The 13319-nt window shown below is 41.7% G+C and overlaps 1 protein-coding gene across 6 annotated transcripts in view; it reads right to left on the bottom strand.

Annotated features, from left to right (window-relative positions):
- BIRC6 (baculoviral IAP repeat containing 6) overlaps positions 1 to 12082 on the bottom strand; it is a 173445-nt gene extending 161363 nt beyond the window's left edge. For 5 of the 6 annotated variants that reach the window (XM_053972189.1, XM_053972187.1, XM_053972191.1 and 2 more), the window contains exon 1: positions 11803 to 12082. In XM_053972189.1, coding sequence (XP_053828164.1) covers positions 11803 to 12037 — 235 coding nt within the window. In that variant the 5' untranslated portion in view covers positions 12038 to 12082. The remainder of the gene's footprint in view (positions 1 to 11802) is intronic. The other variant, XM_053972188.1, reaches the window with a different exon arrangement.
- Between the last annotated feature and the right edge of the window lie 1237 nt (positions 12083 to 13319).

Below are 13319 nucleotides of genomic sequence, written 5' to 3' on the forward strand. Positions count from 1 at the left end.
TCACCATCATGAAGAGATATAGATTAATACTGGCAGTAACACCTTTATCTTTTGTGATACTGGAAAAAGTTAATTCACCTAGAAAACTGCTAGCCAGGAATAGTACTAAAACATATCAAAGTCAGTAATTCTCTTGACAAGAAGCTCCCAACATAGAGCAAAAAAGCTTAAAAATAGTTTCTAAATTACAGTAAACTAACACTTACCTGCAGCTATAAAGTGAGAATGGTAAACACGTGCATCATAGCACTAATTCCACAATGCTAAGACCCAAGTCCAATCAAGTATCTCAATGAACATTCATAACTTTCATCTATCAATGTCACTAGGTCTTTAAATTAAGAATTAAAGTAAAATTTTTTTGAGAAACAGAAATCCCATCAGTTCAGTAGAACAGATGCATTATGTGCAGCAATACCAGTTTTGCATTTGCCATTTAAATTAAAATATCCAAACAATATCTCAGTACTCACTTCAAAATACTTGGAAGCATGGAAAAAGTAAATTAATGAAGTTTCAGGAGATCAAAAGCTCTATCTATCCCATTGACTTTGTACCATAAGATTTGAGCAAAAAGCTACTTAAAGAGAATCCAAAACCCAAGAAAAGGCCACGTTAGTGAACAGCAAAACTATCCCTTCCATCTGAGACAAAAACACTTCCTGCTAGAACCTCACTCGGCTACTTCCACACATTTTTCACATATACCTGAGATTAAAAAACCTCACGTATCAGTTGTCCTCATTTGTTACAAAGCAAGTGCCTTTCTTATTGCTAGCACTTCATGTAATCATAAAACCAACTGAAAGTTAGCAAGGGTAACTCCTAATTACATACTATCTAAGCAACCCATCTGCCAAGGCAAGCATATAAGAACACTTGCACTTTGAGGAAGTTCTGCAATACAAATGAAAAAAAAAAAAGAAAATCCTGTCCTAAAGTTCAACTTGCTATATTTGCAGGAATCTATTTTGAACTAATACTACAGAAAATCACAACTACAGATGAGCTGCAAAGGGTTCACACAAAAGAGGATAAAAAGCAAACCACTCTAAGTCTGGTCTAAAACTAAAGTTGTCTCCAAATTATTTCACATCAGTGGCTCCCAAATAAAACAAAGACATGGTGGTTATGAACAGTTGGGAGCACCATAACAAGAAGATGTCTAATGGCTGGCCAAATCAGGCCATGACTGCTCATAATTACTGAATTTAACAGTTAGAGATTCTCCCTTGTTCCTCCTCTTCTCTTCCTCATGTACATCCCCTGTGGATATTTCAGCACTGTAGTTTTATCTCCAGGTCCAGGCCCAGCCCCTTATTTGCACTAAACATCACCTAACCAAAGCAGTCTGCTGTCATCATAAAGGCACTCCATGAACTCCTCTTTTCCCCAAATCAGAAACATTCTCAAACTTTAGGAAAGGACAGAAAGGAAACTATTAGATGAACACAAGTTCAAGTTCCTATTTTAGACAAATTACATCAATGGCTTAAACCAGGTACATACAAGCAGCATTTTCTTTTGGATTTCACTATATACACATACCTTCACCTGCCACATCAGCTGGAAGAGCTGTCCAAAATGATTTAATAAAGAAAAAACACACTAGAGCTGAAGCAGGAAAGAAAATTAAAAATGTTCTCCAAACAGCAAGAATGCCGAAGGTGACAAATACCCAGATTCACATTACAAAGTGCCTTCAAATTCACTTATTTGTAAAAACTGGATTTAGTTAATAAAAAACATGACATGTGATCTAAAGTTTATCTTTCCTTTAGCAATGAGCACAACAGAGTTGCTTCAGTATCAGTTTCATTATATGATAGCTGGTTTTAGTAATCCTTATTAATAGGAAGAAGTGTTATCTGGGCCAAAGCACTGGAGACTGCCACATGAATATTAACTAGACGTGTCTGCTCAGGCAACTACTAAGAGAAGCTAACACTAACACTTAAAAGGTTTCAGAACATAAACAAAACCCCACTGAGATCAAGACAGCTCATATCTCACTTGCTTTGCAGGCATAGAGTCCTCTCCCACTGTACAGACTCAAAATGAGAGTGAATCAGCAGGAGGATGTTCCCGAGCTCCTTGTGCCTGTGCTCTTTGTGTGGTTTCAGATCTCCATGTATCTAACATGAGTGGCATCACTTGTATGTACAGAACGCAATTACTCACACAGCTTTACGCCGTTATCCTAAGAACAAATTAGGAAAGATTTCACAAGGTATTCTAGAATCCTTCCTGTAAGCCCCAGTAAACTGTGAGAATATAAGTCCCTGCAATTCTTCTGCAAACACCTCATTGAGGGCACATTCTTCTTCAAAATTTTTCTTAAAGTGAAAAATGATGAAAAAAATTCAGGAAAGTTTTCTTTCAAAGGGTGCAGACAGACAGATTACACAGCTTCCACCCACAACCAGACACGGGCAAGGAACACTTCGCAGCTCAGTAACAGGAAGTTCCCGTTCTTCAAGTGCTAGTCCCATCACAGCATTTCACAACAAAGAAACTTTGCCAGATGAAATTTTACTACCAATTCCTCTTTTGGTCCCTAAAGTGGCATCTGAGTTCACCCATTATGTATCCTGCAGTCTCTGTGAACGGAGAAAACATCTCCACATATGGCACTTTTTGAACTCCCAAGACTGTTTGGCAGGAAATGGTTTAGCTTCTCACCCTTCCCAAGCTCCAATATTTTAAGGAGATTCCAAGACATCATGCTGGGAGAAGCAGCAAGTTCTCAAAAGCAGATGGGTGGGTTATAAGGCAAGTGAAAACCTGGCTACATTGTCATGTGCAAAGTTAATCCTTAAGGAAACAACACCTAGCCAGTTATGAGTGGCATTCAACAAAGCCTGATATATGGTTCACTACCTTCATCAATGGTTTGGATGGTGGGACACACTGCACCTTGATTTACACTGTGGATGACACCAATGGGAGATGACTGAGGGCAACTGATGCATTAAATGGCAGGGCTGCCTTTTACAAGGATGTCAGACAGAGGAATGGCTTGACACGAATCAGTGAAGACAAATGCAAGGTCTTACATCCAGAATGGGATATAACCCCATACATCAAGAGGAGCTGGGGACCACTTGTCTGGGTGGCAACCCATCAGAAAAAACTTGGGGATCCTGATGGACAGGCTGAACAAGAGGTAGCATTGTATCCTCTCAGCCACAAACTGTTACCATAGAGGGGATCACAGGAAAAGATCAGTCTCCTCTAATCAGCAATAAGCCCACATCCAGAATATCAGTTCCATCTTTGCTCCTCCATCTGAGATATCAGCACATATGTGACAGTCCCATGAAGGGGGTACTAAGAAGTTAGAGGGCTGGAAAATACAACACATGGGGAAAGACTTAAGATAATTGGGCTCATTTAGTCTGCAGAAAAGGAGGTTTAGCAGAAAATCTAACAGCAGTCTTCCATTACTGCAGCAGTAGCTCAAAAGCTATTTTAGACTGCTGAGTTACTACCTTTTTGTTTTGGACATTACTTAAAAAAACTGTACTGATCAGAGAAGCAGGCACAGTGGATCAGAGGAAAATGCTCATAACCTCATATTTTGCCCAAGACAGTAGTCTAAACCAAGTGGTTAGTGAAGAATTTAAGAAAGGTAATCTACACAATGGTTCTTTCCTGTACACACTCTCGGCCTGAGCTAGTTTCTGGTTAGGGATCTTCTGACCCAAAAGGGATTTTGATTATTACAATGACCTTTGACAGGTTTTTTCCTTTATCACTTTGTCCAACACTGTTGTAATTCCACAAACATATAGCATCCACAATGCCCTGTAGACAGGAGCTCCATATTTTACTACTTCTCAGAGTTACTTCTTTTGATGCCCTCAGTTCCTGTACTTGAATAATCATCTCCCAATCTTCATTTTTCACATGCTCTCACTCTCTCAACTCCCCATTCCAAATCATCCCCATCATCTCTTTCAGACTGAATATTGTTTCACATACATAAACCATTCCACACCTTAATTTTCTAGTTCTGTCACACTCTTTTTGAGACAGAAATATGGCACATATATAGACATTGAAAAAGGACATATAATCAGATGAGTTCTTGACAACTTCTCTAGCATTTGCTTATACAGTAACAACTGAGCATTTAGCTGTTATTTCATATTCCTAGCACGAGATCTTGTTCTGGTATTATGAGTTAGTTCAGACCCCAGTACACCAGGTTACAACACCACTAAATTCTTAGGAGTATTTCAAGTTTATTAAATGCATTCTCATATTATCCTAATAACTACTACACAGGGAAGCTGAAGCAGAACAGACTAGATTCATGCACATTTAAGTTATATTTAAAAGTGAAACTATTCTTTAGGATGCCTTTTCAAACTCTTCAGAGAAGTCAGCAAAATGAAAAGGCCTTGAACATTTTAAACACTTATTTGCAGCATAAGAATATTTGAACATGGTGATTACGTAAGTTACACCTGAGTTCTGAAATTAAAAGAGGGAAATTCAGAAAAGCTACCTTTAGTCTGGCCTTGCCAGGCACCTTCTGTAGGTATTGGGAAGCCAGTTCTTCCACAGATTCAGAATAAGGACTTTTCCTTTCCCGTTATAACATGGGGAAAGAACCTGATATTATTTGTTGAAAAATGCTGATCTTGCGACTTCTGACTCACAAAAGCTATAGAAAACTGATCGGGAAAAATCCACTACCAAAAAAAGTTTAACAAGCAGTGTTACATGTCATCATTTACCATCAGAACATAAATCTAGGATCCTGCAGAAGACAGGTCAGCTAAGTCTACCCCACTATTTCTCCACATTAACCACACTGCCTTCTTACTCTTCAATTAAACACTACATTTCCAGTCTTCAGTACCATCTTCCCAGCTTCCTACTTCCCTAACCCTTTACCTACTGTCATTGAGGCACTCCATCATAGTTCTCAGTGCCACTCTTCACCCTCCCAGCTCTTCCTCTTAATATGCAGATTTCCACAAATCTTTGTAGCCTGTTGCCCAGTAAACAACAGTTTACCAAACTGTTCTCCTACAGCTGCCAAATGAAACATGAGATGCTGAGTGCTTCATGCTCAGTCAAATCAGGGAAGTGCAGTGGATCAAAAAGCTTTCCCTTCCCAGACTGTACAGGAGATTGAAGAACTGCTGACAGACTGTATGCTATGCAAGCCTTCATTGACCAGCACTTGTCATTGGATATGTTTTCATTAACGCTACCAATTTTCAAGACAGCTTAAGCAAATTCCCTCTTAAGCTACACAATAAAAAGTTATCAATACTCACTGAATGGCTCTAGCAAATAGCTCAAGAAAATTTTAAACATAATAGCTTATACTGATGTGACAGATAAATTATTTCCGTAATTTAACACTTCTAAACTTATGTTATGCACAATGTTTATTGACTATCATCCTTATCTGTGGAGTACACTTTCCCCAACATGCACAGGAATCTTCAAAATAAATGTTCTGCAGTGCTTCTATCTACTTTTTCACTAGCAGTGTACACTGGGTCCTTAACAAATCTCAATACTCTTCCCAAAGACAAGGTAGCAAAGGACTTGCAAGGGTTAGTATTAATCTGTATTTCACAAATGAAAGAACTCAGGCCAATAGCTGTTCTTTCTTGAAACTTCGAGTCAGTGACAAGCACTCATGTGGTGACTGCAAGCAGTCAGTGCAATTAAGAAAGCATTAACTATTTAAAGGACAGCTTTCTAACAGCAGAAAGCAATACTGTGGCATCACTTAAGAACCATCAGGAAAGTGAACTAACCCACGTGTATATCTTTTATTTACAAATTTTTTTAAAATTGTGAAAAGTTACCGATCCCAGTGGAACGGACAACATGCAAAAAGCTGTCACACAACATGACCTGGGGCAGTCTGATACACTCAAAAGTTGTCCATGAGTCCACATGATTGCAAGCCTCATCTCCATCTTCAAGGCAGCCTAAGAAACATTTTTGAAATATGTCATACTTTTCAGGGAAAATTAAAGAATGCTTGTAAAAGCAAGGATGGACAGCTTTGTTACCTGATTTGAAAGTAACTTGGAAAGAAAACCTGAAACCAAAAAATCAGACTTAATTGTTATTAAAAAAGAATTAAGGTGAATCTTCATCTAGGACAGATTTTTCTTACACTCTCTCTTATAAAATTTTAGATGTTCTATTTCACTTAAGTTACGAATACCAGTGCAACAGCAACCATAAAAACATAGTTATAAACAATGTAACTAAAGACTCAAAGTGGTTCTACCGGGCCAGCTAACATCATGGTGGGCTGCCAGGAAAGATCACCCATAGGACAAGAGAGCATGTTAGATCCCAACCACTGATCACCAGGATGTTCAGAATGGTAAAAGATCAGGCTTTTAAAGATGACTAGACTGGGCAATGAGTAAAAGCCTTCTCCATGTTTTCATTACTTCAAGTCCAACAGAGATACACCTGCTTTTTACCATAATGTTCTGGACTTCAACTCTCAGTTATCTCTCAGGATATATTTCTGCCAGGTTTCTTCTACATCTTACACAAAACAGTACACAACATAACTGGGAGCTGAGCTGAAGGGTTTATCATATAGGCATATAAAAAGCTATCTTGACCAAAGCTGGACAATAATTAGCACTGAGGAGAAAGTCAGTTTCTTCCCAGAGAAACCTTCATGTCAATGAGAAATGCTTTAACTACCTGTGAGACAATTAGGGCAGGTAGTCAAAGTTCAAATCCCTGACACAAATCTCAGCACAGTGTTTCCTCTTCAGGTCACTAAGAAGCATTTCAGGATTCATCTTCCTGCAGAAGACCTTTTTCACAGTCCATATGCAGAGATCTAGGACATTTCTGATTATCTGACATTAAAGCATTCTGCAGCCTTTAATAATACTGCACTGCTGTTGCAGATGGATTCAATCATGAGTCCATCGGTCCAGATATGAATGATCTGTCAATAAAATGAAAAAATGTGTGATCATGCCTGGCAAAATAACATATGCCTGCACTGCTGCCTGTTCTGAACCCCTGTATGAAACATGGACATGCAAACATCCCTTTAAAGCTATGTGATAAGAAAAGATGCCTAATTTCACTCTATTTTAGCTTCTGCAGAAGATAATCCAGATGTGCTTCAACAGAGCCTAGAAATACCAATTAAAAGCACTTTGTCAGTTCGGTAAGATGCTTGGTAAGTAAGAAGGGATATCTGACATACTCTGATTAAGCTAGCAGACAAAGGGAGCAGCAGTCTAGAGCCCTTGCTAGTATAAAACGCTGAACTCAAATCTAACAGTTCTCCTATCCTGTTTTCTCAAATGGTTAAGGCACCTCATGTATGATCTTAAGATCACATAAATGAATGTAATTATCTCATTAAAAAGCATTTCACCCAGATTAGCAGCCACCCAAGTATGCTCAAATGCAAGGTGGACTGTAGCACATCACTAGATTTGACAACATTCCCAGTATGATGAGAAAATCTGTGTTAAGACCAAGGGGTTTCATTATTATTATCATTATCTTTGTTTCATAATGGAACAAAAGAATACAAGAAACAAAAAGATGGAAGAAATTAACCCAGATTTTGAGGAATGGAGGAGAACTTGAGCTGTATTACCAGTGATCTTCAAACAGTTGAAACTGTTGATGGTGGTTTTAAATAAATCAAGTGTAGAATTGGATGACAGAATATCCCAACAGTTTCTCCCTAAAGATTATCTTAAGTGTAAATTCCTTCTATGACTTCCAAGTTGCAAAAGAGAATCTTTTCCTCTTGTTTTGCCTTCTGGATCACATGGAAAAGAATCGGAAAGGAACAGAGATTCCAAGGCACCATAATTTAGACAGCTGAAGAAAAACAAGACTTTCCAAAAGGGAACTCTGACAGGCAATGGTGTTGAACTTGCTGGCACAGGTGAGCCTCCTGGGCTGGGATCTATTTACTTCTAAATTCTTCTGATGGAGGAACAGCCCTTGAGGGCCTCTGATGATAAGGCAGAAGCTGTTTCCCCTCAGGAACTGGTATATATGTACCATGAACAGATCCTTTCTGTACAGATTCAGAAGTCTGTATTTTGATTCCTGTTAGGGCCTCTAGAGTAATTTAGAAGGCCTTAGCTACAAAACACTGTGCATTTTAGCAAACAAGGCTCTGAAGTTACTGCCACATCAAATTAATCTAGAAATACCTACTGGAACATTCAAGATGGTCACTGTCCATCTGATGGTACATTTTAATTTCTTATTTTAACCCTGCCCAAGCTTCTCTGAGAGTTACAGTACTCTCCCAGTTCAGGCAGTTTTCTTACTTTATTTGTAAACAGAAGGGACTGATAAATCAAACATTCCTATAAACACTAAGAGAATCACTCAAGACTAATCTGAAAGTTTGTTTAGATTCTTCAGGAGGTTTTTGTATCACTGTTTTGGTTTACTTCTTTTGAGGCCGAGGAAAAGGCTCATCTTTAGTGCTGTATTTGAAGATTCCTCATTTATGCTTTTTTGGCTACCAGTGTTCTTGAAACTGAAACCACAGAAATATTTAAATGTCTAAGAGGGAAAATAAAGTACTTGATAGACTTGTGCGACAGATTCAAAACCAGTCCTGACTAACCACTACAAGCAAATAAACAGAAACGCAGAACATCCAGAAATCACAAGAATTTTCCTTGCACTTCCAGTCTCTGAAATGCACAGCGTGCATGCAAAAGTCTTGACAGACTAAAAAGGACAATCTTGTGACCAGGTAAGACAGAGCTTAATGTTAGCGGTACCTGATTTTCCCCCTACATTTATGCACTACCACGCTCTGTTGCAAATGATCACCTGGTCCTCTTGAATAGGCCTACAGGGCTCAAACTGGAAACAGACTAAAGATGTTACACACCTCAGAGACAGAGCTGCTGAAGATTCAGCATGGTCTAACAATCCACACTGAATTCCTACACACTGGGCTCAGAAGAACAATCCCTGGATCACCACATACATTAGACCAATGAAGTTCACATGAGCAACTGAAGCACACAGACCACATCCAAATATCTGGACCCCATCTAGAACTGAACTGTCTTCTTGGCTGTGAATCTTTTGTCTTGCTCTTTTACACACCAAAGAGCAATCTGCATTTCTATTCTAAAGAAGGCAGCCTCCACTGCTCTACCACATTCAGCATTCCACAGGTTCAACCTTTTCACAGAGAATGAGCTCAAAGCTTTATATATATTTCTGCAGTGAACTGTGACTGCAAATACAAAACACACTGAGGCTTAGTGGTGTTTCTTTTCTCCCCTATTCTGCCTTGACAGGAGAATCTTTTCCTTGCTCTGCTTTCTAGAAAGAGAGGCCTGCTACATTTTGTTTTTCTTTGGGTAACAAGCAACAGCATTTCTGTCCAACATAAATCTTTTGGCAAGGCATAAGACCTGCAGCCTCAATTACCAAGGAGGACAAGTAGTCTCCCAGGAGAAGCAGTTTTAATTCCTAGAGACTCTATTTTTAGTTATAGTACCAGAAGTCCCTGAAGCAACAATATCCTTTGACCTGTCATTTATGGCAGGGAAGGGAATACGGACAGAGTTGGTCTACAGGTCTGAGTGTCCAGCTACTACTATCCTACATTAAAGGAGCTCACACTGTACAGTGCAGGCAGACATCAGAGAGCAGCTAAATTCCCTTGTCCTCTTCTTCCCAAAGACTGAAGGAAGAGAGAGAGAAAAAGAGTGAAGAGGATTGCTAATAGCCGCAACAGACACCAACTGCTGAGATGCAGCAGATTTCTAACAGGCATGCCAGTCTGAATCAATAAGAAAATTAATCTAAAGTTTCTTCAAACTAAAGGTTAACATTTTTTTTCCCATTAATAAAATCATCAGCTCTACTGCATAGATAAAATTTGGGTAGATTGCAAGCAATTCTGCTGTTTTATGTGAGGAGGAGTAGAACCCATCTTTTACAGCCATGCTGTCACAGAGAAGACTGACACTAAAGGAAGTATACATGATTGAATGTACGTAACAGAAGCAAAGCAATGTGTTATTTTGAAATAGTTACTATTTCGGGGAGAATTTCCATTAGCATTTTGAATACTGAGTCAAATCCTTTGCAAGGATTCTATCACAGCAAAGTGTAGAATCACTTTGATTTACAAATCACTTCCTTTTCTGTATCTGAGAATTAAACATCTCCTACACAGACAGCCAATTAGAAATTAAGTCCTCTATTTATGCCCTCTTCATCCACAACTTAAAAGCAATTTTCAAATTCCTGCAATAGCCTGAAGAAGCAAAGTTATTAATAAAAAAAGCACTTTAGGAGACAGCATGGTAGAAGGGAATTATAGAAGCAGAGGGATCTGAATCCTGAACAATGCAGGAAACACCACACAAGAGCCTCATTCTCCATGCAAGCAACTGACAACAAAAGCAGCTGGCACCTTCTTAATAGTTCCACAAATCTTTTTTTTTTCATTTGCCCCAAATGCTTAACCTTACATACAATGTACCAACTTTGAGTTATGAAAGGAAATCAGCAATTTTTGTCCTGTTCTCTTCAGTTTGACATTTGCAATACAGTTACTGGTTTTCAAGGTGAAAGTGTACATATTGCCCAGGCTATGGCATTCCCATGCAGTTCTTGGCATTACTGTACCACGTTCAGGCAGCAAACAACCTTTCACCACCACCACTCAGCAAAGCTACATCTTATTAGCTATAAACAACAGTAAGGAGAACCCGAACATGGAGGCACACAATTGGTAAGAAGCCTATCTTTCTATTCCAAGGGCTGCACTCACAAGGAGACAAATAACCCTACCCACCACTCACCGCCAATATTCTGACAAGTGCCACAGTTTAAAAGCCATTAATAAAACAAGGAACAAAAGCTGTTAATGGCATTTGGATCTTTTTCTACGGAGATAGTTTATTAACAGGGCAAAACCACTAATGGTCAACAAATAAAGTTGCTTCATAGTTGTGGAGATGCTACAGTCTAACCCCCTACAAAGCTAGTAGACAATCAGGACTCCTGAACATAACAGCAGGGATACGGTTTCTACCACCAGAGACAGTCAAGATAGTCAACAGCCTGAAGAACGATTCAAACACATACAAAAACATATCACCAGATAACTTCATGAGGGATTCTGATCTTAAATAGTTTTAAGCCATAGGACAAATGACACGTTTAAGCAGTAAGCCTTCTTAAAAAAACAGAATAAGGCTCAGTAAACAAATTATTATAGTATCACATATCAGTAAGTACTAGAATTATGCCTGTCCTGCCTAACATGCTGCTTCTAATCTTTGGAAGTTCAACGTTACACGATCTACAACAACACCCGCAAAAGCAAAATTAAAAAATACAACCCTATACATCACAGCCTTCTATCCCCATTTTATCTTTCAGTAACCACGCTAATATATTTTACAGAAGTAAAACGCCTGGGCGCTGTCTACATGAGCATCTCTGCCCCAAAGAGTAGGAACACAGAACCAGAGGCTCTGGTTGGAAAAGCTCTCTGAGATTCACTGAGTCCAGCCTACGACCAAACACCACCATGCCAACTAGACCATGGCACTGAGCGCCGCGTCCAGTCTCTCCTTAAACATCTCCAGGGACGGCGACTCCACCACCTCCCTGGGCAGGGAGGCCCTTCAGGCCAGAAAAAGGGTTGACAATAAGCCGGGGGGATCCTCCGGCATCCAGGGCCCGGGCCGAGCTCGGCCGCTCCTTCCCGAGGCTCCCCCGACCCGCCACGACACCTGTTCGGCGGCGGCCCCGCTCCCCGCTCACCGCCGAGCGCCGACGCCTGCAGCGTGGCCCCCGAGGTGCCGTCGATGACTTTGATGGCGCCGCGCGCGGTCACGGCCAGGATGGCGTTGAGCGCCGGGTGGTAGCACAGGCTGCAGAGCCCGTCGGCGTCGCAGCGCAGGCAGCCGTCCCGCAGCAGCAGCCACTCGCAGGAGCCCGGACCGGGACCGGGCCCCGCCGCCGCCGTCGCCGAGGAGCAGGAGGCCGCCGCAGCCATCTTCGCGGCCGCCGCCGCCGCCGCCCTCAGGACAAGAGGCCCGCGGAGAGGCGCTCACTGACAGTCCCTGGAGCCGCCGCCGCCAGTCACCATCCGGGTCCGGGGAGAGGGGGAAAGGGAGAGCGCCCGCGTGAGCGGGAAGTGACACAGCCGCGCCGGATGCGGAACCGAGCGGCCGCGGCCCGGCGGGGGGCGGGGGCGAGGGGGCCGCTCCGCGAGGGGCGGGGCAGGGGCGGGGCTACGCTGTGCGCGCGCATGCGCACCACCCACCCCGCGCTGGCTCCGCTCCCGCGGCGCTCCCGGCCCGGAGCGAGCCCGGCCCGCGGCGGCGATCCCGCCCTCGCCGCTGCCGTGCAGTTACTGCTTCGGACAAAACCTGGGTCGTAAGAGGGCGAGCGCGTTCGCCGCCTCCGCCTCGGGGAAGGCGGAGCGGGGATTTGTGTTTCATACCCCGGCTCCCACACCGGTTGTGTTTTTGACCCCGAGCGTGCGAGAGAGCCCCGGTGTCAGTGGCCTCAGCGCTGGCAGGGAGTGACAAAGCCACGGTGCCTCTGCCCTTGGAAAGGGTGGCTCTGGCCCCGGGCCGGGAACACGGAGCCATCGCACCCACGAGAGCATTCTGCTCTGAAGCAGTGCTTCAAAAATTACTTGAGTTTAATAGAGCATTTTGAAGTTTGTTAAGATTTTCCCTTTTCACCCACTAAAACACCGGTTCATTTTGCATAGCTCAGCCTACCTGTACAACGTTTCTTTGTCTGCCATAGGCTTTATTTGAGCTAAGTGACATGTTACACAAAGCTTTTAGGCTACTGATGGTCTTAAAGCTAATTTTCAAATACAAAGTTTTCTTTGGAATATTTTTATTAAAAGGACCCAAATTAGCACAGGCTGCTCTAGCAGGGAAATTTTGAAAGAAATACAGTGTGTGAAGAAAAAATAAGGAAACCAAACCAAACCAAACCCACATGGTATGCGTGCCACCCAGGCTAATCAAAATTGTCCCGAGAGCAAAATGAGCAGCTTTTAAGCTTGCTGTAGTACTTCAAGCAAAACATTAAACACCAGTAAGGATAATGATAAAATTACAGCAGATCTCAAGCTGTATGTTGTCTCAACAAATGATTTCATCAACTTTTCAAGTAAGTATAATTTTGCTGATAAACAGCAGAGTACGTCTGATGGGTAGGAAAGGAAACAAGACCTACATGTCTAGCTGCTCTCTAGAGATCATTCAAAATGCGTGTCTTGCCAAGGTGTGATACCCATGTCACCACCCCAAAAT

This window comes from Vidua macroura, chromosome 3, assembly GCF_024509145.1.
Source record: "Vidua macroura isolate BioBank_ID:100142 chromosome 3, ASM2450914v1, whole genome shotgun sequence".
Lineage (NCBI taxonomy): Eukaryota > Metazoa > Chordata > Aves > Passeriformes > Viduidae > Vidua > Vidua macroura.